Below are 24,183 nucleotides of genomic sequence, written 5' to 3' on the forward strand. Positions count from 1 at the left end.
GAATGTGTATTAGTTTACCAATACCACTCATACCAGACTGAATGTGTATTAGTTTACCAATACTACACATACCAGACTGAATGTGTATTAGTTTACCAATACCACTCATACCAGACTGAATGTGTATTAGTTTACCAAAACCACTCATACCAGACTGAATGTGTATTAGTTTACCAAAACCACTCATACCAGACTGAATGTGTATTAGTTTACCAATACCACTTATACCAGACTGAATGTGTAATAGTTTACTAATACCACTCATACCAGACTGAATGTGTATTAGTTTACCAATACCACTCATATAAGACTGAATGTGTATTAGTTTACCAATACCACTCATACCAGACTGAATGTGTATTAGTTTACCAATACCACTCATACCAGACTGAATGTTTATTACTTTACCAATACCACTCATACCAGACTGAATGTGTATTAGTTTACCAATACCACTCATACCAGACTGAATGTGTATTAGTTTACCAATACCACTCATACCAGACTGAATGTTTATTACTTTACCAATACCACTCATATCAGACTGAATGTGTATTTAGTTTATCAATACCACTCATACCAGTCTGAATGTGTATTACTTTACCAATACCACTCATAACAGACTGAATGTGTATTAGTTTACCAATACCACTCATACCAGACTAAATGTGTATTAGTTTACCAATACCACTCATACCAGACTGAATGTGTATTAGTTTACCAATACCACTCATACCAGACTGAATGTGTATTACTTTACCAATACCACTCATACCAGACTGAATGTGTATTAGTTTACCAATACCACTCATACCAGACTGAATGTGTATTACTTTACCAATACCACTCATACCAGACTGAATGTGTATTAGTTTACCAAAACCACTCATACCAGAATAAATGTGTATTACTTTACCAATACCACTCATACCAGACTGAATGTGTATTACTTTACCAATACCACTCATAACAGACTGAATGTGTATTAGTTTATCAATACCACTCATACCAGACTAAATGTGTATTAGTTTACCAATACCACTCATACCAGACTGAATGTGTATTAGTTTACCAATACCACTCATACCAGACTGAATGTGTATTACTTTACCAATACCACTCATACCAGACTGAATGTGTATTAGTTTACCAATACCACTCATACCAGACTGAATGTGTATTAGTTTACCAATACCACTCATACCAGACTGAATGTGTATTAGTTTACCAAAACCACTCATACCAGACTGAATGTGTATTAGTTTACCAAAACCACTCATACCAGACTGAATGTGTATTAGTTTACCAATACCACTCATACCAGACTGAATGTGTATTAGTTTACCAATACCACTCATACCAGCCTGAATGTGTATTAGTTTACCAAAACCACTCATACCAGACTGAATGTGTATTAGTTTACCAATACCACTCATACCAGACTGAATGTGTATTAGTTTACCAATACCACTCATACCAGACTGAATGTGTATTAGTTTACCAATACCACTCATACCAGACTGAATGTGTATTACTTTACCAATACCACTCATACCAGACTGAATGTGTATTAGTTTACCAATACCACTCATACCAGACTGAATGTGTATTAGTTTACCAATACCACTCATACCAGACTGAATGTGTATTAGTTTACCAAAACCACTCATACCAGACTGAATGTGTATTAGTTTACCAAAACCACTCATACCAGACTGAATGTGTATTAGTTTACCAATACCACTCATACCAGACTGAATGTGTATTAGTTTACCAATACCACTCATACCAGCCTGAATGTGTATTAGTTTACCAAAACCACTCATACCAGACTGAATGTGTATTAGTTTACCAATACCACTCATACCAGACTGAATGTGTATTAGTTTACCAATACCACTCATACCAGACTGAATGTGTATTAGTTTACCAATACCACTCATACCAGACTGAATGTGTATTAGTTTACCAAAACCACTCATACCAGACTGAATGTGTATTAGTTTACCAATACCACTCATACCAGACTGAATGTGTATTAGTTTACCAATACCACTCATACCAGACTGAATGTGTATTAGTTTACTAATACCACTCATACCAGACTGAATGTGTATTAGTTTACAAATACCACTCATACCAGACTGAATGTGTATTAGTTTACCAATACCACTCATACCAGACTAAATGTGTATTACTTTACCAATATCACTCATACCAGACTAAATGTGTATTACTTTACCAATACCACTCATACCAGACTGAATGTGTATTAGTTTACCAATACCACTCATACCAGACTGAATGTGTATTAGTTTACCAATACCACTCATACCAGACTGAATGTTTAATACTTTACCAATACCACTCATACCAGACTGAATGTGTATTAGTTTACCAATACCACTCATACCAGACTGAATGTGTATTAGTTTACCAATACCACTCATACCAGACTGAATGTTTATTACTTTACCAATACCACTCATACCAGACTGAATGTGTATTACTTTACCAATACCACTCATACCAGACTGAATGTTTATTACTTTACCAATACCACTCATACCAGACTGAATGTGTATTACTTTACCAATACCACTCATACCAGACTGAATGTGTATTAGTTTACCAATACCACTCATACCAGACTGAATGTGTATTAGTTTACCAATACCACTCATACCAGACTGAATGTGTATTAGTTTACCAATACCACTCATACCAGACTGAATGTGTATTAGTTTACCAAAACCACTCATACCAGACTGAATGTGTATTAGTTTACCAATACCACTCATACCAGACTGAATGTGTATTAGTTTACCAATACCACTCATACCAGACTGAATGTGTATTAGTTTACTAATACCACTCATACCAGACTGAATGTGTATTAGTTTACCAATACCACTCATACCAGACTGAATGTGTATTAGTTTACCAATACCACTCATACCAGACTAAATGTGTATTACTTTACCAATATCACTCATACCAGACTAAATGTGTATTACTTTATCAATACCACTCATACCAGACTGAATGTGTATTACTTTACCAATACCACTCATACCAGACTGAATGTGTATTAGTTTACCAATACCACTCATACCAGACTGAATGTTTAATACTTTACCAATACCACTCATACCAGACTGAATGTGTATTAGTTTACCAATACCACTCATACCAGACTGAATGTGTATTAGTTTACCAATACCACTCATACCAGACTGAATGTTTATTACTTTACCAATACCACTCATACCAGACTGAATGTGTATTACTTTACCAATACCACTCATACCAGACTGAATGTTTATTACTTTACCAATACCACTCATACCAGACTGAATGTGTATTACTTTACCAATACCACTCATACCAGACTGAATGTGTATTACTTTACCAATACCACTCATACCAGACTGAATGTGTATTAGTTTACCAATACCACTCATACCAGACTGAATGTGTATTAGTTCACCAATACCACTCATACCAGACTGAATGTGTATTAGTTTACCAATACCACTCATACCAGACTGAATGTTTATTACTTTACCAATACCACTCATACCAGACTGAATGTTTATTACTTTACCAATACCACTCATACCAGACTGAATGTGTATTAGTTTACCAATACCACTCATACCAGACTGAATGTGTATTAGTTTACCAAAACCACTCATACCAGACTGAATGTGTATTAGTTTACCAAAACCACTCTTACCAGACTGAATGTGTATTAGTTTACCAATACCACTCATACCAGACTGAATGTGTATTAGTTTACCAATACTACACATACCAGACTGAATGTGTATTAGTTTACCAATACCACTCATACCAGACTGAATGTGTATTAGTTTACCAAAACCACTCATACCAGACTGAATGTGTATTAGTTTACCAAAACCACTCATACCAGACTGAATGTGTATTAGTTTACCAATACCACTTATACCAGACTGAATGTGTATTAGTTTACTAATACCACTCATACCAGACTGAATGTGTATTAGTTTACCAATACCACTCATATAAGACTGAATGTGTATTAGTTTACCAATACCACTCATACCAGACTGAATGTGTATTAGTTTACCAATACCACTCATACCAGACTGAATGTTTATTACTTTACCAATACCACTCATACCAGACTGAATGTGTATTAGTTTACCAATACCACTCATACCAGACTGAATGTGTATTAGTTTACCAATACCACTCATACCAGACTGAATGTTTATTACTTTACCAATACCACTCATATCAGACTGAATGTGTATTTAGTTTATCAATACCACTCATACCAGTCTGAATGTGTATTACTTTACCAATACCACTCATAACAGACTGAATGTGTATTAGTTTACCAATACCACTCATACCAGACTAAATGTGTATTAGTTTACCAATACCACTCATACCAGACTGAATGTGTATTAGTTTACCAATACCACTCATACCAGACTGAATGTGTATTACTTTACCAATACCACTCATACCAGACTGAATGTGTATTAGTTTACCAATACCACTCATACCAGACTGAATGTGTATTAGTTTACCAATACCACTCATACCAGACTGAATGTGTATTAGTTTACCAAAACCACTCATACCAGACTGAATGTGTATTAGTTTACCAAAACCACTCATACCAGACTGAATGTGTATTAGTTTACCAATACCACTCATACCAGACTGAATGTGTATTAGTTTACCAATACCACTCATACCAGCCTGAATGTGTATTAGTTTACCAAAACCACTCATACCTGACTGAATGTGTATTAGTTTACCAATACCACTCATACCAGACTGAATGTGTATTAGTTTACCAATACCACTCATACCAGACTGAATTTGTATTAGTTTACCAATACCACTCATACCAGACTGAATGTGTATCAGTTTACCAATACCACTCATACCAGACTGAATGTGTATTAGTTTACCAAAACCACTCATACCAGACTGAATGTGTATTAGTTTACCAATACCACTCATACCAGACTGAATGTGTATTAGTTTACCAATACCACTCATACCAGACTGAATGTGTATTAGTTTACTAATACCACTCATACCAGACTGAATGTGTATTAGTTTACCAATACCACTCATACCAGACTGAATGTGTATTACTTTACCAATACCACTCATACCAGACTAAATGTGTATTACTTTACCAATACCACTCATACCAGACTGAATGTGTATTAGTTTACCAATACCACTCATACCAGACTGAATGTGTATTAGTTTACCAATACCACTCATACCAGACTGAATGTTTAATACTTTACCAATACCACTCATACCAGACTGAATGTGTATTAGTTTACCAATACCACTCATACCAGACTGAATGTGTATTAGTTTACTAATACCACTCATACCAGACTGAATGTGTATTAGTTTACCAATACCACTCATATCAGACTGAATGTGTATTAGTTTACCAATACCACTCATACCAGACTGAATGTTTATTACTTTACCAATACCACTCATATCAGACTGAATGTGTATTAGTTTACCAATACCACTCATACCAGACTGAATGTGTATTAGTTTACCAATACCACCCATACCAGACTGAATGTGTATTAGTTTACCAATACCACTCATACCAGACTGAATGTGTATTAGTTTACCAATACCACTCATACCAGACTGAATGTGTATTAGTTTACCAATACCACTCATACCAGAGTGAATGTGTATTAGTTTACTAATACTACTCATACCATTACCAGACTGAGTGTGTATTAGTTTAGTAATACCACTCATACCAGACTGAATGTGTATTACTTTACCAATACCACTCATACCAGACTGAATGTGTATTAGTTTACCAATACCACTCATACCAGACTGAATGTGTATTAGTTTACCAATACCACTCATACCAGAGTGAATGTGTATTAGTTTACCAATACCACTCATACCAGACTGAATGTGTATTAGTTTACTAATACTACTCATACCAGACTGAGTGTGTATTAGTTTAGTAATACCACTCATACCAGACTGAATGTGTATTAGTTCACCAATACCACTCATACCAGACTGAATGTGTATTAGTTTACCAATACCACTCATACCAGACTGAATGTGTATTAGTTTACCAATACCACTCATACCAGACTGAATGTGTATTAGTTTACCAAAACCACTCATACCAGACTGAATGTGTATTAGTTTACCAATACCACTCATACTGAATGTGTATTAGTTTACCAATACCACTCATACCAGACTGAATGTGTATTAGTTTACCAATATCACTCATACCAGACTGAATGTGTATTAGTTTACCAATACCACTCATATCAGACTGAATGTGTATTAGTTTACCAATACCACTCATAGCAGACTGAATGTGTATTAGTTTACCAATACCACTCATACCAGACTGAATGTGTATTAGTTTACTAATACCACTCATACCAGACTGAATGTGTATTAGTTTACCAATACCACTCATATCAGACTGAATGTGTATTAGTTTACCAATACCACTCATACCAGACTGAATGTTTATTACTTTACCAATACCACTCATATCAGACTGAATGTGTATTAGTTTACCAATACCACTCATACCAGACTGAATGTGTATTAGTTTACCAATACCACCCATACCAGACTGAATGTGTATTAGTTTACCAATACCACTCATACCAGACTGAATGTTTATTACTTTACCAATACCACTCATACCAGACTGAATGTTTATTACTTTACCAATACCACTCATACCAGACTGAATGTTTATTACTTTACTAATACTACTCATACCATTACCAGACTGAGTGTGTATTAGTTTAGTAATACCACTCATACCAGACTGAATGTGTATTACTTTACCAATACCACTCATACCAGACTGAATGTGTATTAGTTTACCAATACCACTCATACCAGACTGAATGTGTATTAGTTTACCAATACCACTCATACCAGAGTGAATGTGTATTAGTTTACCAATACCACTCATACCAGACTGAATGTGTATTAGTTTACTAATACTACTCATACCAGACTGAGTGTGTATTAGTTTAGTAATACCACTCATACCAGACTGAATGTGTATTAGTTCACCAATACCACTCATACCAGACTGAATGTGTATTAGTTTACCAATACCACTCATACCAGACTGAATGTGTATTAGTTTACCAATACCACTCATACCAGACTGAATGTGTATTAGTTTACCAAAACCACTCATACCAGACTGAATGTGTATTAGTTTACCAATACCACTCATACTGAATGTGTATTAGTTTACCAATACCACTCATACCAGACTGAATGTGTATTAGTTTACCAATATCACTCATACCAGACTGAATGTGTATTAGTTTACCAATACCACTCATATCAGACTGAATGTGTATTAGTTTACCAATACCACTCATAGCAGACTGAATGTGTATTAGTTTACCAATACCACTCATACCAGACTGAATGTGTATTAGTTTACTAATACCACTCATACCAGACTGAATGTGTATTAGTTTACCAATACCACTCATATCAGACTGAATGTGTATTAGTTTACCAATACCACTCATACCAGACTGAATGTTTATTACTTTACCAATACCACTCATATCAGACTGAATGTGTATTAGTTTACCAATACCACTCATACCAGACTGAATGTGTATTAGTTTACCAATACCACCCATACCAGACTGAATGTGTATTAGTTTACCAATACCACTCATACCAGACTGAATGTTTATTACTTTACCAATACCACTCATATCAGACTGAATGTGTATTAGTTTATCAATACCACTCATACCAGACTGAATGTGTATTAGTTTACCAATACCACTCATACCAGTCTGAATGTGTATTAGTTTACTAATACCACTCATACCAGACTGAATGTGTATTAGTTTACCAATACCACTCATACCAGACTGAATATGTATTAGTTTACCAATACCACTCATACCAGACTGAATGTGTATTAGTTTACCAATACCACTCATACCAGACTGAATGTGTATTAGTTTACCAATACCACTCATACCAGATTTTGAGATAAATTTTCCATTTACCAGAGAAATCATATCTTGTTGGTCCCATCCATCGATGTCTTTCGCTGTCCTTTAAAAGATCACCAAAAAAACCATAACCAACAAATGACATGGTATACTGTAGTAACTCATCTCTATTGTGTACAGAACATACATCTAATGGCTGGCTGTCACCTAAAAACAAACACAATCAGAGCAAATATGTCACTTCCATTTGAGACTCCTTGACATTAGGTTTCGCATCAAGCCGATGGGTCCCATAGGCACCCACAAGTGTACTCCGCTGGCCTTTAATTTGAAAACAACTTTTTGTCGATAACGGCATGCATCTAGTTCAAACTGTTTTAGGCAACGGGTTTTCATAGACTCATAGACTCTGGTCAGTCAAAATGACTATTTTGAACTGTAGGCATTAATCTGCGATTCAGCCAATGACAGAGAAATAAATCTAGGTCAGGTCCCTATGACCTCAAGATTTTCCCTCACATCATAAACCACGTGACCGAGGCCATGAGGCGTAGCCATAAGGCAAAATACGTCACTTTTGGTTCTTTCTTTCTCCACGCCGAGGACTAAGCCAACGCTACGGAAAGAGTGGGGTGGTTGGAGGACCCGGAGTCTATAGTGGGTATGAATTATGTGAATAGGCAGGTTCAGAGAACCCTCTGCCTAAATTCACTAAGTTCAATTACCCACCATAGACTCCGGTCAGTCAAAATGACTATTTTAAACTATAGGCAGAGTCAGACGCCGATAGGTGGCGGGTTTCCGAGTAAACAAAAAGTGATAAAAAGTGTGTCCCAGTCTAAGATAATGCTCTCCAGTAATAGACTACCACCTAGTTAAGACCAATACTGGAAATGGTGTCTCATCTTGCCTGTGCAGTCCCCAGTGCAAGAGCCAAGATTTTGCCACGGTGACGGGGTGCGGTGGGCCCGAGAATGCTAGACCACGACCTCAATTCTGGAGTCACTAGCTTGAAATAGAGACCGAAACAGTTCTGCATGAGGGCATAGGCTGAAAGCGAGACCTGGTAATTCCAGGGGGTGCAAAAGGTAGAATTCTGTCCGCAAAATTGCTGAGATTGACTTATCGTTTATGCACAGAGACCCCTGCAGTCGTTTCAGGCTGGGTCAGTAACCAAAGTCTGACCCGCTATGACGGGACCCATCCTGAAGAGAACCTCCTCAATGGATTGAGTATATCTCAGGTGGTAGTTGATAAAGACGTTCTGTGTTCTCCAGAAGCCTGCCCTCAGTCAAAGTTCGAGGGGGGGCACCTAACGCTAGTGCTAGTGAGTTAGCAATCGCACAGACCTCATGCGCTCGTAATTGGTGTCTCTGCAATTTCTGTGTCGAGAAACTATAGACTTCTAACACAGTCGCAGTAATCCACCTGGCGATGGAAGTCGGGAGGCTGGCCTGTCTTGCTTGCTTTGGCTGTAACACAAAAGCATGTGCTTGGCACCCCATCTTGAATCTCTAGTACGGTTTTCGTAGCAACTCAGTGCTTGAACCGAGCCGAGAAGCAATTCCTCCTGATTCTCCGGGCCGACAATGTTTGACAGTTGGGGGATGATGATCAGCTGGGGATCGTGTCCTGGGATTTGGTTCTTGGCGAGAAACCTGATTCGTGTCTTTAGCACAACTTGATTGTCCATAAAGGCGGTATATCGTCCGAGAAGGACAATGCCCCCAGTTCTGACCGATGTCTACCTGAGGCGAGGGCCAGTAGGAAGACAGTTTTCCATTTCAAAAATTTGAGTGGTGATGATTGGAGAGGCACAAAGGGCAGCCTGCTTAGAGCGGACAACACAACTGACAAATTCCAGTTTGGTGGTTCCCTTTTTCAGGGTCCTGGCCTATGATTAGGAAAGCAGTAAACAGTCTCCTAATAATAGGACAATCGGCTAGTCTTGTTTCCAAAGCATTCTCAATGGTGCAGGACAAGGCCAACCTGTAGCCAACAATCGCTGCGTAGGACAAACCCACTTCGTCAAACAGGTGGACGAAGGAGTCTGCTACCTGGCCAACAGAGGGATGGCATGGATCAATCTTCCTTCCGATTCACCCATCCGTGTATGCTCGCCACCTCGAGTTGGAGGCAGTGTTGGTAGAATCCCTGTTTACCCTGCCCAGGACGTTGGCAGCCCGCTCAGACAAGACTTTTGTCTGAGTGAGTCTACTGAGAGCCTCCATGCGTGTAAGTGATACACCGCTGGGCTCCTTGGTAGTGCGCCGTCCAGTTGGTACGGCAGGTCCGGTAAGTTCGGAAGCACTACTAGTGTTTCAACTAGCATTTCCAACAAAAATGGGAACCAGTCCTTGGTTTGCCAATTGGGTGTGACCAATGACAATATGCAGCTGTGCACCTGTCGAAGTTTTTTCCGGTACCCGGTGAACTAGCGGGAAGAAAGGAAGGCGTACAGATCTATGTGGGTCCACGGGGCGACAAGGATGTACGTCGGGAGCTTGGCGTTCCAGGGAAAGGTAAACAAGTCTATCTTTGGGCCATCCCACAGCCAAAACAGCTTGGAGGCTACCCACTGGGGTATCTGTCACTCCGTGTCCTGGAGGCGAAGACCCGCATGAAAAAGCGTCTGCCAGAGTGTTCCTAACCCCTGGAAGGTGGTGTGCTCCACATAGTATTCCAGGCACCAAAGAAGAACTTCCTCTGCTAGGACTGACAACAATGGAGACGCATCCCCCCTCCTTGTACATGGAGACCACTGCTGTGTTGTCTGTGCGGAGCAGGACTCTGTGGTCTCGAACTACAAGCAGAAAGTGTGGTAGTGCCAAGTGCACTGCTTTCAGTTCAAGCCTGTTGATATGACGGTCCCGAAACCAATGCATGGGCCATATACCTTGGGCTTGTTCGTCCAATAGATGCACTCCACAGTCTTTGAGGAAGGCATCTGTTACCAGAGTCACGGTTGTGGCGAGTGGGTCCAAAGAGACCCCCTGCCAGAGGTAGGCCATTGACAACCACCAGGGCAGGACTTCCTTTGCTTAGTCTGAGAAAAACAGTTCCTGTATGTGTGCTTGGTGTTGTAGCAAAACATGCATTGTACCGAGTAGCTGTGTAATGCAGCCTGGGGAACTACCCTTCAAACCAAGGTCATCATTCCGATGATCCGCATTAGTTCTTGGAGGAACACTGAGGGAACGCTGACTAGGTGTTCGGCTAGGTTGCTAGCACCAGGCAACGTGCTTCGAATAGATGTACCAAGCCTACCTCTGTGTTGAACTCCATGCCCAGAAACACGAACTGTTGTGTTGGGTAGGGATGAGACTTTGTCTGATTTACTAAAGAGCCCAACTGGTGAAGTAAATCCTGTATTAGCCTTACTTGCTAAGCTAATAACCCCTTGTTTGGGTTATGTAATAACCAGTCGTCTAGGTATGGATTGATGTGTACCGGCGTTCCATCCATTCTGGTGAAACGTAGGGGGCTGTGCATAACCCAAAGAGGGGGCTCCCGAAATTCAAATACTTGGCCCAGCTGGGCAACTCAAAGGAGATGGCAACTCACCGGGTGCATCGGTATGTGCAGGTGGGCCCCGCTTAAGTCTAGTGAGGCTAGCCAGTCGAAAACGGTGGATGGAGAAAAGAACGGTGCATGGCGTCTCCATGCGGAACCTATCGAAGAGCACGTACTGATTCGGTCTGCCTACATACTGATATAGTCTGTCTAAGTCCAAAAGTCCAGGGATCGATCACCCGCTGCCTCTAAACCAGAATACACCGGCGCAATCTGTGTGTGACTGGGACATGAGGTGAGTCCCCACGAGGCCTGAAGTAGACATTAAGTTGTGACCTGGCCTCTCGCCGAACGTATGCTCATCAACCCAACCCACCCCCCGCTCCCCGTTGCAGAGGTAAGCGTCAAACATGCTTGCCCTGCTGCCAGGGTGGATGACTGCCCCGGGAGGATGTGGAACCACCACCTGGTCCTCTCTCCATGGAGGCGCGCCGCCACTCTTCCCTCCCGCGGAAGGATATGAGCACTTAGGGCGTTGTGTTCTCTGCGCTTGGGGTGCCTTTCGTTTACACTTGGCAGTGGCCAACTGGCTCGTGGATTTGACCTGAACCATATGGCTCATTGCATTTGTCCGAGACTGTGCCCGCCATCTCTCCATCAGATATATATATATATATCTGCATAACTGAGACTCAGTTCGCTGACGAAAACACATGCGTCTAAGACCGTGTCTCAATGCACAGTAGTTGCCCCGGCCAGGAGAGCCAGGTGACACTGGGGGGATGTTGCACGTAGCTGTGCAGCGGTCCACCAATTGGGGTGTCGTCTGGTCTAGGAGGTTGGTGCGTTCAGCCTTCGGGGTCTCAGAGTCCGGTGCACGCACAATAATGCACTCCAGCAACTCTGCCCATGGGGCCGGATGGATAGTCTCGGATTATGAAGATGACCCCCATGGAATGCGACCATCCCCCTTTACCCGGTTCGCCAAATGGAAATTCGTGATACTGGGGTCTGGGGAAGGAGCCCTTGGATCCAGTCAGGGGCGTTTGATCTCATCTCACACTCTGGGGTCTGATCCCGAAACAACACCGACCAGGTATGGTTTGGCCTAGCGGAGAGAGTTTTGCATAAGATTACCCAACCCGGAGGGCCATAGGCGTTATCTCCTCTGTGGCTGACCAACATCTGCCCATCAACATTTTCTGCGCGCCCTCCGCCATGCTTAGCATTCGGCCGGACCAGGGGAAACGTGGCGACGAGGATAATTTGGATCCCTGTGCCTGTGTTCCTATAAGTGTTGAAGCAACAGTGAGTGGTTGCTTTCTAGGAACGAGGGTGGTGGTATGTGCACCTTATCAATAGGGTCGATGATAACTCGTATCACCCTAGTGGCATGGCTCACCGAGTCATTACGGACGGATGACTCTGAGGGACCGGCCGAGGTTACCTACTGTATCTGATGTGGATGAACTGCTTCCCTTCAAAAAATGTGAGCAAGAGCGTGTTCAACTGAGTGTCTAATGACAGGGTCAGTCCCCTCCGGGAACGCCTGTGGGTCGCAAGGAAGGAAGTCGATACCCACGGCGGAGCCTGGATTCAAGGGTAAATTTCTGATTCTGGTTCTGTACAGCGAATCCTTGCTGGCTGATCGCAGAAAGGGCACAACGGCTGTCCTGTCCCAAATGCTCTGCCCCAAAATTGGAGGCTTGGCTGCCAGCATCCCCGTTGGTATTCAGTGCCCGAGGTCAGGGTGGAGAACTGGGGGTTCCTGGGAAGAACCATGTCTTTTGAGGTACGAGGTACCAGTAGACGAGTGCGAGGACGCACGACCTTGCTGTGAAATAAGAGCGATTCGGTCAGTCTCAGCGATTTTGCATGGCTCTGGAAAACATCTCAGGCCTCATAATTCTAGTGAATACACACGCCTTCAAGGCAAAAACCCTGTACCCCGCACACAATCACGTCCAAAATAGCATTGTCGATGCGGGTTCCATGCTGGTAAATTCCAATTATAACCACAGAACAGTCGCCTCGAAAATTGAGGAGATAAAACCAGTGGCGAGCCTCTGGTGCTGTCATTACATCTATCCATTTTTAAATACATTAGTAAAACATAAAAATGAACACGACATGCATGAGGGAGACGAATTACAGTTGAAAGCTGATACAAAGAAAACAAGACATGAATGTCACGGTCCCCGTTATTTGATTATAAAATAGTACAAGAAACATCTGCAAACAGGTGAATGAATATGTACTCTACGTGGGTACAACTCATCATAAAGTGATTTCCCATAATCTAGTTTTGTACTGACAACTAAAAACTTCCACTGATCCATGTTCAGAATCTCAGAGTACACAAGTGCAACAAAACTATTTGTCATACATGTATGCTCAAGAAACTGCATTCATAAAACTGAGTGAACCTTGAAGTACATGACTTCTTTGTTAATTCAGATCTTAGTATAATAATAATAATAATCTTTATTGCATAATCGTATGCTTATTTGGATATTGAGTAAATTACAATAAAGATGAAAAACCGATGAAGTAACAAAATGGAAGGGCTAAATTTTTTTTTTATTGGTATTTGTGTTGTTGCAATGTATTAAATTTATTTCCTTCAATATTTCAGTTCTCTCATTTCATACAACCAGCATTCAAGTAAGAAATGCATTTCATCTTCAATCTCATTTTGGTCGCAAGCAGTGCACTTTCTACCACTGCAAGAAGCTTTTAGTATCGTCCTTTCTCTATTTATAAATTAAGGGCACTAATTTTCAATTTTGTCAATGCTGCTCTATGTTTTGCATTTGTAATGTTCATATTACCAGGACCTGGGTTTGTTTCAACATCACAACTGGGCATCAGAATCATTATCATGTTGTCAAATACAATGTTATTAACACAGTAAGGTTTATATTATTTAAAATGTATTCATTGTACATAGAACAACATCTGTTAATTGTTAAACAATTGTAAAATCAATGTTTTCAGAGCAAGTACATGTAATAATTAAGGAAGCCAGTAGCGATAAGGGTTATTGTGCTCTAAACCTTCAATGGAGAAGTAACAATAATTATTTGAAGCCTTCTTAGTGCAGTGATATTATTGCATTTCAATCATTAATAATGCGTATAAAATACTGTAAACCATTTAATTTTCACTTCTAGATATGTTCAGGATTTTATGGAATTTGTGTACAACATATTTCAATAAACCCTGACACTCTATGTTGTAGCAACCCAGAAAAAATTGCCTTGCAAAATTGAAGCAGTTCACAACACCACTGTAAAAAAAAAAAAAGATAGAGTTTAAAATGAGTATAGTCAAAGATATCTTTGAAAGAACACATGTGGGTTCATAAGACATATGTACCAATCTGAGTTGATTCTAGAGATTAGTATCACAAGATTTTACTCACTGTGATTCAATATCAGCCCCATGTATAACACCATGTTGATCAGGCGAACAAATGGACAATGGCCCTACAGTAGTGGCCCTGCAATCACAGTAGTTTTGTATTCTTCTAGCATTTCGAACATGAAAAAATAATTGTTTTTGGGAGTGGACGAATTATTAGAAGAAAAACAAAACTTTTTTTTTTGAGTGGTCGAACTATCAGAGGCGTATTTTGAGTGGTCGAATTATAGGAGTATAAATTCTAGTAACTGAAATGTAGGATTAAAAAAGAACAAGACAATACGCTAGATTGATAAACCTTCATTGGTACCATGTTTTTGGATACATTCAATGACCTGATACATAAAACCACATTTTTTATTGGTCAATCGCTTCATTAAAAAAATTTGGTTTTTAATTTGATGCAACGAAACATGCATTCACAGCAGACAGAAATTCGTTTGAGATGTTACTGGATTTTTGTATTCAGTTTTCCATTTCAACCACCATCATCACTTAGTAAGCTAAGATCGCGATTAGGTAGTGCCACCAGAAGACCAATTGCTTGAGAATATTTTGCACAATTACGCCATTTCAAATGTTATATTAATTAGATAAAGATTTTCAATAACATACAAGTTTTCCACAGTTGATAGTTGTATGGCACTTAAATGACTTCGTCAGTTTTACTTTACAGGACATGGCCACATCTTTTTTTGTTCAATTTTAATCAAGCATGAATTTTAGATTTTTTTTTTTACAAATGTTTATTTTAGGGCAACAGAAACAAAAACAATAAATGTGTAGGTAGGCATTTTAACAATTGCACAATTAATATTGGATGAAAACGTCATTACCGATATAATTCTGTTCAAACAATTAAAAATAAGATCACATTTAATTTAATTCAGTTTTCATAATGAATTACATAATAACATGTACTTATAAAATCTATGGTTTAGGTGTCACACGCAGAGAAGAGTGAAAGGACATATTTTGGTTCTAAAATAGGCATCGCGAAATGCTGAAATTGTAAAAAATGTAATATGCATTATTTTTTTATAATTTTGTTGATAACGCAAAGTAAAGTATGTTCTAAAACAAGTTTCGAATAAATACAAACACGAATACATTGCTTAGTGGTTAGTACCGGTAGCAAATGATCATGGTAGCACAATCTGGTCATTCTGTGTTTCGCAAGTGAATAACTTACTTGTTTTCGAAGTATTGCAATTGTTGATTATTATTCAGTAATAAGTATAATAACGTACAAACAATAAATTCGATGAATTTTTATGAATTGGAAGTAAAATTCAACTTATTAATTAATCGTTTGTGTACAATAATTTGACAGGGTATAAAATTTACAAACTAGTTTCATAGATTGGAGACAATTGTTTTTGGCTTTTCACAAGAATATAAAGCTGGCAATCATCATAATATTCACGTCCGTACGTCACGAAATGTACACCAATCGTACCCCAATAAACTGGAGAACTTACCTTTGCAAACACGTCTCTTTTGTCGCCTTCTTGAAGTTCTTGAAATCAAATAAGGTTACTAGTTCTTCTAGTAACTAGCCGATCAGAATACATGTATAAACAGTACTATAATAAATTGCATGCAATGGAGAAATCACGTGCCGTAATAACAGCAGTGTTACTCACAGATCTAATCTACTGTTAAATACTTCATTTCAGCTGGAATTATCATTCGCTGAACAAACTTTTTCTGAGAGTTTTGTATTGAATTTATTTTCATTGACTTTTGACAAGTTGACTGTAAAATATGGGAAAAAGAGTATATTCGCTGAACTTTATTTTAAGTGAAACATTCCTTCAGCGAAAAATAGCGAAAAAAAGTTGCAAGCGAAAATATTTTACAGTAATTAATTTATTCTGAGCATGCGCAGTCATTCTGTCAATGTTGCAGGGAGAGGTAATTTTTGATGAAAATCATGAAAAAGACCCATTTGGGATTTTCAGATCTGGAAAAAAAAATTACGTGCATACTCGGCAGAGATTTGTTCATCAACCTGCCAAGTTTCACTTATGTCTGCTGTAGAATTTCGGAGAAAATGTTGGAGACGGAAAGCGGAAAATGGAATATGACAAAACCTGAATTATAAAGTCCCCTTTTTCAGGCTGCGCCTGAACGGTGACTAACAAACGAAGGTAAAATTTGTGTCGTCAAGTTTTTTTCTTTGTTGTAAAAAATATACATACACAAGGGGGCATGTGATGCATGCTCTGAAAGCAATGACTTAGAAGCAATTTAAATTTAATGCTAGCCGCAAGACACCAACTTTCTTGATTTTGTTGCAGAGAATATTTCACTAAAAGTAGAGAATTGAAGATATCTTTACGAAATGGACAAATCTAATAGAGGTCTACCCAAGCTACATGTGTACAAAAGAATTTGGACTACTGGTTTTGAAGGACAAGTCAAAAATATGTTTTTTGATGAACAATGACGAAAATATTTGCTAAAAATAGAGAATTGAAGATATCGTCATGAAATTACCAAATCTGACAGAGATTCACCCAAGGTACCTACAAATAAAGTTACAAAGCAAGAAGAAGTTGAAAACGTTTTTTGACCAAAAATTACAAAAAAATTCATCAAAATTAGACAATTAAAGATGTCGTCACAAAATCAACAAATCTGACAGAGGTCCACCTGATGTACCTACATATACAATATCAAAGCAATCAAACTAGCAGTTTTCAAGAAGAAGTCGAAAATATAATTTTTTGCCAAAAATGACAAAAATATTCATCAAAATTAGAGAAATGAAGATATCATCACGAAATGAACAAATCTGAGATAGGTCAACCCAAGGTAGTTACATAACAAGTAGCAAACCATTTGGGCTAGCGGTTTTCAAGAAGAAGTCGAAAATAGCATTTTTGACCAAAAATGACAAAAATATTCACTATAAATAAAACAATTGAACATACAATGTATCTACACGTAATGAACAAATCTGAGAGAGAACCACCAACGGTACCTTCCTAGAAAGTTTTACAGCGACGGCGACGATGGCGTCGGAAACGCCGACAGCAGACGACGAACACCGAAGGACAATCAGTAATACTATATACTATATAGCGGAGCTAAAAACTTATCCTACCAGCAACGATGTTGGCAGCAGCAACCCCAGCTAAAACTCAAACAGGAAAAAGCAGGCTTCCAGGCTGGACCGCATAGTTTCACCCGCACGGCGCAGAGAAGAAACAAAAGTGACGTATTTAGCCATATGGCTACACGTGGTTTGTGATGTGAGGGAAAATCTTGAGGTCATGGGCTTCCCCTGACCTAGATTTATTTCTCTGCCATTGGCTGAATCACAGATTAATGCCTACAGTTCAAAATAGTCATTTTGACTGACCGGAGTCTATGGTGGGTAATTGAACGTAGTGAATTTATTGAATATGATACCAGAATAAGTAAATAGATTGATAAAACCAAGAATAACCAGGCCTTAATTCAATTTAAGAATTTTAACAGAAACCAACCAGCTTTGACATGGCTGACAATTTTAAGAGTACTCAACCGAGTCAACTTTTCCATTATTGCCAAAACCATAATAGTAGTTTATAAATAAATAAACGCTGCTCGGACTGATAAGTATGATATATTGAAGATAATATTTGGTAATCCTAGTCCTAAATAACTATTAAAAATATCTAGACGTTTCGAGCAATGGCTCTTTATCGATAGCATAGAAGCAAGTGTGATAACGTACAGGTAGAACATAGGAACGTAAGAACGCGCATGAACTATAAGTTAGAATCACAAAAAATTCCACAATAGAACAAATAACGCGCCTTAGGTAGTGAGCTCAACAAATGAGTTGAACTGTTTGTTAATACCATGGGGTTCTTTAGTTCCAAGGCGGAATATAGTTTCCTAGGTGTAATACTTGTCCTTTTATTACAGACACTAATCGTATATTTGGTCCCAAGGGAGATGTTGAGGTCAAATATCCGTTCAGTTGTATCACTATGAATGTTGTATATTGCATTTCATGTATTAGATGCGGGAAACTTTATATTGGTTCTACAGTTCGTCGACTGGGTGATCGGTTTGCTGAGCATCTACGGCAAACTAGACAGAAAAATCGTTATTATCCGGTTTCACTTCATTTTAATTCTAGTGGACATAATATTACAGATATGTCTATTTCTGGTGTATGTGTTGTCAATGGCAACGAAAATCAGCTCAGGCGTGTGGAGGAGGAAACTATATTCCGCCTTGGAACTAAAGAACCCCATGGTATTAACAAACAGTTCAACTCATTTGTTGAGCTCACTACCTAAGACGCGTTATTTGTTCTATTGTGGAATTTTTTGTGATTCTAACTTATCGTTCATGCGCGTTCTTACGTTCCTATGTTCTACCTGTACGTTATCACACTTGCTTCTATGCTATCGATAAAGAGCCATTGCTCGAAACGTCTAGCTATTTTTAATAGTTATTTAGGACTACGATTACCAAATATTATCTTCAATATATTGCCAGTATGGTTGAATCAGCCTTATTACATGGCATTCATATATGATATAATACAGTGATTTTAAAAACTAAACAAAAAGTTGATAATGTTTTGAATGATGAGATATTACATTTGACATGGTTATTGTTATTGTAGTGTTCTTGCACTAGTGTTTTATATGGTTGTTATCATGGCAATTACACTGCATGGTACATTGAGCTTGAAGAAGCATTTTTTACCATAAATGACAGAAATATTCACTGAAAAATTGAGAATATTGTGACAAAGTGAAGAAATGTGACGGTGGTCCAAGCATCAAAGCAATTAAGCTGGTAGTTTTCAAGAAGAAGTCCTAAATGAAATTGTTCATGGATGATGGATGGACGGATGATGAATGGCGGATGGATGACTGATGACAAACACCTATACTATCAGTTCTGCTCTGCTATCTTGGATTATAGTGGAGTTTTAAACTTACCTAGTATAATATGTAAAGTTGACGTCACTGGATCACTGGTGCCCACTGTACTGTGAACAATTGTATCTGTTGATCCTATGATCCAAATAAATATTAATTAGCATATCTGAATTTATTTTATTATAAACAGCGACACAACTAATTTATTTACCAAAGGCTCAAAGAATCAAAATGTAAACCTAAGCTGAACCACAAAATTAACGATGAAAGCCTTGTTAGTACATGTATGACATTTTTCATTCAAATTTACGTTTTTTATTTTCCAAATCTGCATTCAGCCTCCATTGTGTACAATAGTTATCTCATCTCACTTGGAACATATCAAAACATGGGTCCAAATCACACAAAAATTAGAATATTTAATAGCTTTGTTTTGAATTTGAACAGCTACACCTCTATTATTCTGCCCATGGCACTTCGCAAAAAGCTTTAATTGGGGTCACCTTTGTTCTAGGTCAAATATATAGTCAGAATGGGCATTTAAAGAGGAACCAATACTATAAATAGGGGTAAGATTGCCACCGCATTTAGTATGCTATCCAAACAAAGCCGCTCACATTGTGGCGGGAGCTCCGGGAAATGTGTCATTTACAATATTTAGAGATCAAGCTGCGATTCCAAATACATTTCTACAGGGGCATGAATATGTAGCTAGTGATTACACTGGTCTGGTTGGGCTTTTGATGTATAAAAATTGTTGTTTTCAGCCGAAAAGTGACGCAACAAGTAAAAATCACGAGTTTAAAATGCCGGCTAATGTATGCAAAATGCCTGTCGATCACAGTTTGAGTAAACGAAAATGTAAATCCCCTAGATGTTTATTCAGTCTACAAAGCTTGTTGGTTTACAAACAGCATTATCGTTACGCAGTTTGTCTAACCATCGGTAATATTGGCATATGACGATGTAAGACAGCGATGTTTGAAACCAAAGACCAGTGGAGAGAGGGGTTTGGGCCAGACTCATAACTCAACTAACTACTAGTATATGCTACCTAAAATTACAATTCATTTGAATAAGTTATACATACATGTAATATCGTTTCTTTTAATATAATATGTAATATAATGTGCAATAATAATAAACAACATGATCGAGAGACAGAAAGAAAATAAGATCAGTTTGATTTTTGATTTTATCTATCAAAACAAAATTGCAAATGACTCAACAAGATGAACATAGAACAGGAAATAATACGCTGGCAATGGCTAGGACACAATCTTCAAAATCCAACCCAAAACATCATAAGGTAGGCACTCAGCTGGAGCCCACAGGGCAAAAGGAAATGGGCCGTCCAAGAAATACCTGGCGACAGGACCTAGAGGCTGATGTCCGGAGGTTGGGCTATACCTGGAGGGAAGTGGAGCGCCTGGCACAGGACTGGCCTGGTTGGAGAAATCTAGTTGGTGGCCTATGTCCCAGGAAGGATGATATGCATAAGTAAGTAAGTAAGTAAGTAAGTAACAAGACGTCCATTTGTTTTTACTTGCATAACCAGTAGTCACGTTCTATGGCGCCATATATTGAAACAACCTCGATTTTGTAATAATTACAACGCTGTAGATGGGACGTTAAAATTGAGTAAAATGAATTTGACAAAACGCTCTCATCTTTCTAGCCGCTCAATTGATTTTGACTGTACAGTGAACCCCACGTTCACCCGCTAGACCACAATAACTCAAATCTTACACGAGATACAATCCGATACCAACCTTGCACATATAGGCTAGGCTGTACATCATGATAAGTCTGTGATGTCGCGGCGTCCTGTTATTACTCATAATTTTTTATATTTTATCACCAGAATTTCTGTGTAATAACCTCAACTTATTATATATAGTAAACTTTTTCATTGTCGCGTAACTATTTTTTGGATATTAATGGAAATTTTAGGGCAATAGTAAATTCATGTTTTTTTACAGACTTGCAACAGCAATATGAAAACCTTGACCATCCTTGACCAGAGGTATTTTCCCAGTTTTTATATTAGCAGTCTGGAAGAGTAGTGTGTATACGCATAGAGGTGTAAACTGATTTCACTTGGTGCAATCCATGAGATTGAGCAGTTCCCCTTTAAGTTTAAATCTCTTGAGTGGCACAAAATGGCTAACGTATGTATATTAAGTATGCACAAATTACAACCCAAACTAAACATTATGTTGCAACTCAAAATACAGGGTAAGTGAATGAAAACGTTTCTTGACAATAGGTGTATAATATACAAAATTTCTAAACAACAAATCGTATTTTATTACTAAGCTAGCTCGCAATGTAGTGAAAGGTAATGTGACTTACCAGCAGGAATAATACCCACTCTGTGAGATAAGGACACTAATTTAGATTTCTTATCATTGAAGTTAATGCCAGCATCCTTCTGTGCTCTTAATAACAACCCATTTACCACCTCACTAGCCATGCCATCACCACTCACACTAATAACACTGTAATCATGAATTTGGATTGTCAGTAAGAAAAACACAATATTATTTTATGCATGATTTTCTAATGAGTGAACAATAGGAGTGCATACTGCAGAGTGAGCGGTTCTACAGAGGCAATCTTGCAACTACCTAGATGTAGTACTTTTTAAAATGTTTCATCTTATGGAAAATTACCATTGAAATACAGTTCAAATTGGCAAAACACACGACTCCAAAGTCCATAGCAAAACAAGTGATTCCAAGGGTTACAGCTGAGATTTTTCTTACCCATCTATTTTGTGTAACTCTTTTTCTTGTAAAATATCTTTAGCGTGATTTGATCTTTCAGTCACTACAAGAGATCATGAAAATGAAGTCTAAATATATTAACAGTAAACAGAAAAAGCATCAGTATTAGGACCTGCTCTACTTCTGTTTCTCAGCCATATCTTACACTCACCTATGACCTCAGTTACAATTCCAGCCAACTCAAATAATGGAGCAACTTTCTCTCTGTAAATTTTGCATCCTTTTCCCTTGCCACCGACTGGATTGATAAAAACAAGGAGTCTCTGTGGTCTGGATACATCTTCAAAAAATTAAAAAGCATTAACTATTTGTGAGAAATTACTATCAATAGTACTGTTAAAATCCTAATATAAACCGCATACATAATAGTAACCGCACCCCCAATTCCGGCTTTGAAAACATGAAAAGTACCTATTACTAACCGCACCCCCAATTCAGCAAGACCGTGACTGACTTTGTTTCAACCAGCTGGTACATTGTTCCTAATCATATTCATTTGTTTCGACAACGTGCCTAAAAATATTCACACCTCTTTATTGTTCAGTAGTGTTAGGATGTCAAACACGCAGTAAAACTGCTTTTGTTTTGGCAGCAACCTTTGTCAATACTCCACATGAATACGTCTATGATTCAGAAGTTTTCGGCAATGAGCTGTTATCACCGTAAAAGTGTTAAATTCTTCGTCAATGCTCAGTTTATCTTTCGAAAACAACTAATTTCTTGATTTAAAAAAAATCAATTCGTTTCCCATGGAAATCAATACCAAATATTAAAAAGCAATATTCCTCTGTCAAAAATCGGCCGATCGATGTGAGCTACGAAATAAAGAAATTCGAGTTCAAAATCAAAACGTTTCATTTTTCCGGCAGACGTTCGACGCGCGTTGTTCCATGCAACTCGCGAAATCTCGGAGTTGAACGGAAATTCACCTATCAGAACATGTTGGCACCATCCAGCATTTTGATTGGGTAATTAGCGACTTGACGTATCCGATCAATAAACAGTCTCATGTGGATTCAAAAAACATGGCGGATATAGTATCGCATCGAACGTTTACATGTGACTGAAATCATTCACTTACGATGAAACTAAGTTGAATTTTACTTGCATTTCAAAACAATTCAACGAATTCATTTTTCGTGCGTTATTATAACCACTACTGAATAATAATCAACAATTTCAACACTTCGAAAACAAGAAGGTTATTCACTTGTGAACCGTGGCATGGCCGGATTGCGCTACCATACCATGATCTACTAAGCAATGCATTTGTGTTTGTTTTTATTTGAAACTTCTGTTAGAATATACTTTCCGCTATATTAATGCATATTACATTGAATATACTGAGTAATTATTTTATCATGTGAAGATTTTTTGATTGACTGTAATTTTTCAACATTTCGTGACGCCTATTTTAGAACTAAAGTAAGGCCTTTCACTCTTCCCTGATGCCTGTTCAAGAGATTGTAAGAGATTGTATTGTTTGTTTTGTGCATGTGCTGTGGGGAAAAAATGACC

At 38.3% G+C, this 24,183-nt stretch overlaps 1 protein-coding gene across 3 annotated transcripts in view; it reads right to left on the reverse strand.

Annotated features, from left to right (window-relative positions):
- The window catches only part of LOC100378628 (ceramide kinase-like), a 65,358-nt gene that overhangs the window by 34,671 nt on the left and 6,504 nt on the right, over positions 1-24,183 (reverse strand). For all 3 annotated transcript variants that reach the window (XM_085496706.1, XM_085496708.1, XM_085496707.1), the window contains exons 4-8: positions 22,817-22,945; positions 22,645-22,708; positions 22,232-22,377; positions 19,937-20,011; positions 8,100-8,252 (exon numbers count right to left, since the gene is read on the reverse strand). In XM_085496706.1, the coding sequence (XP_085352832.1) occupies positions 8,100-8,252; positions 19,937-20,011; positions 22,232-22,377; positions 22,645-22,708; positions 22,817-22,945 (567 nt within the window). The remainder of the gene's footprint in view (positions 1-8,099; positions 8,253-19,936; positions 20,012-22,231; positions 22,378-22,644; positions 22,709-22,816; positions 22,946-24,183) is intronic.

The sequence above is a fragment of the Saccoglossus kowalevskii genome, chromosome 3 (genome assembly GCF_978046115.1).
Source record: "Saccoglossus kowalevskii chromosome 3, keSacKowa6.1, whole genome shotgun sequence".
NCBI lineage: Eukaryota > Metazoa > Hemichordata > Enteropneusta > Harrimaniidae > Saccoglossus > Saccoglossus kowalevskii.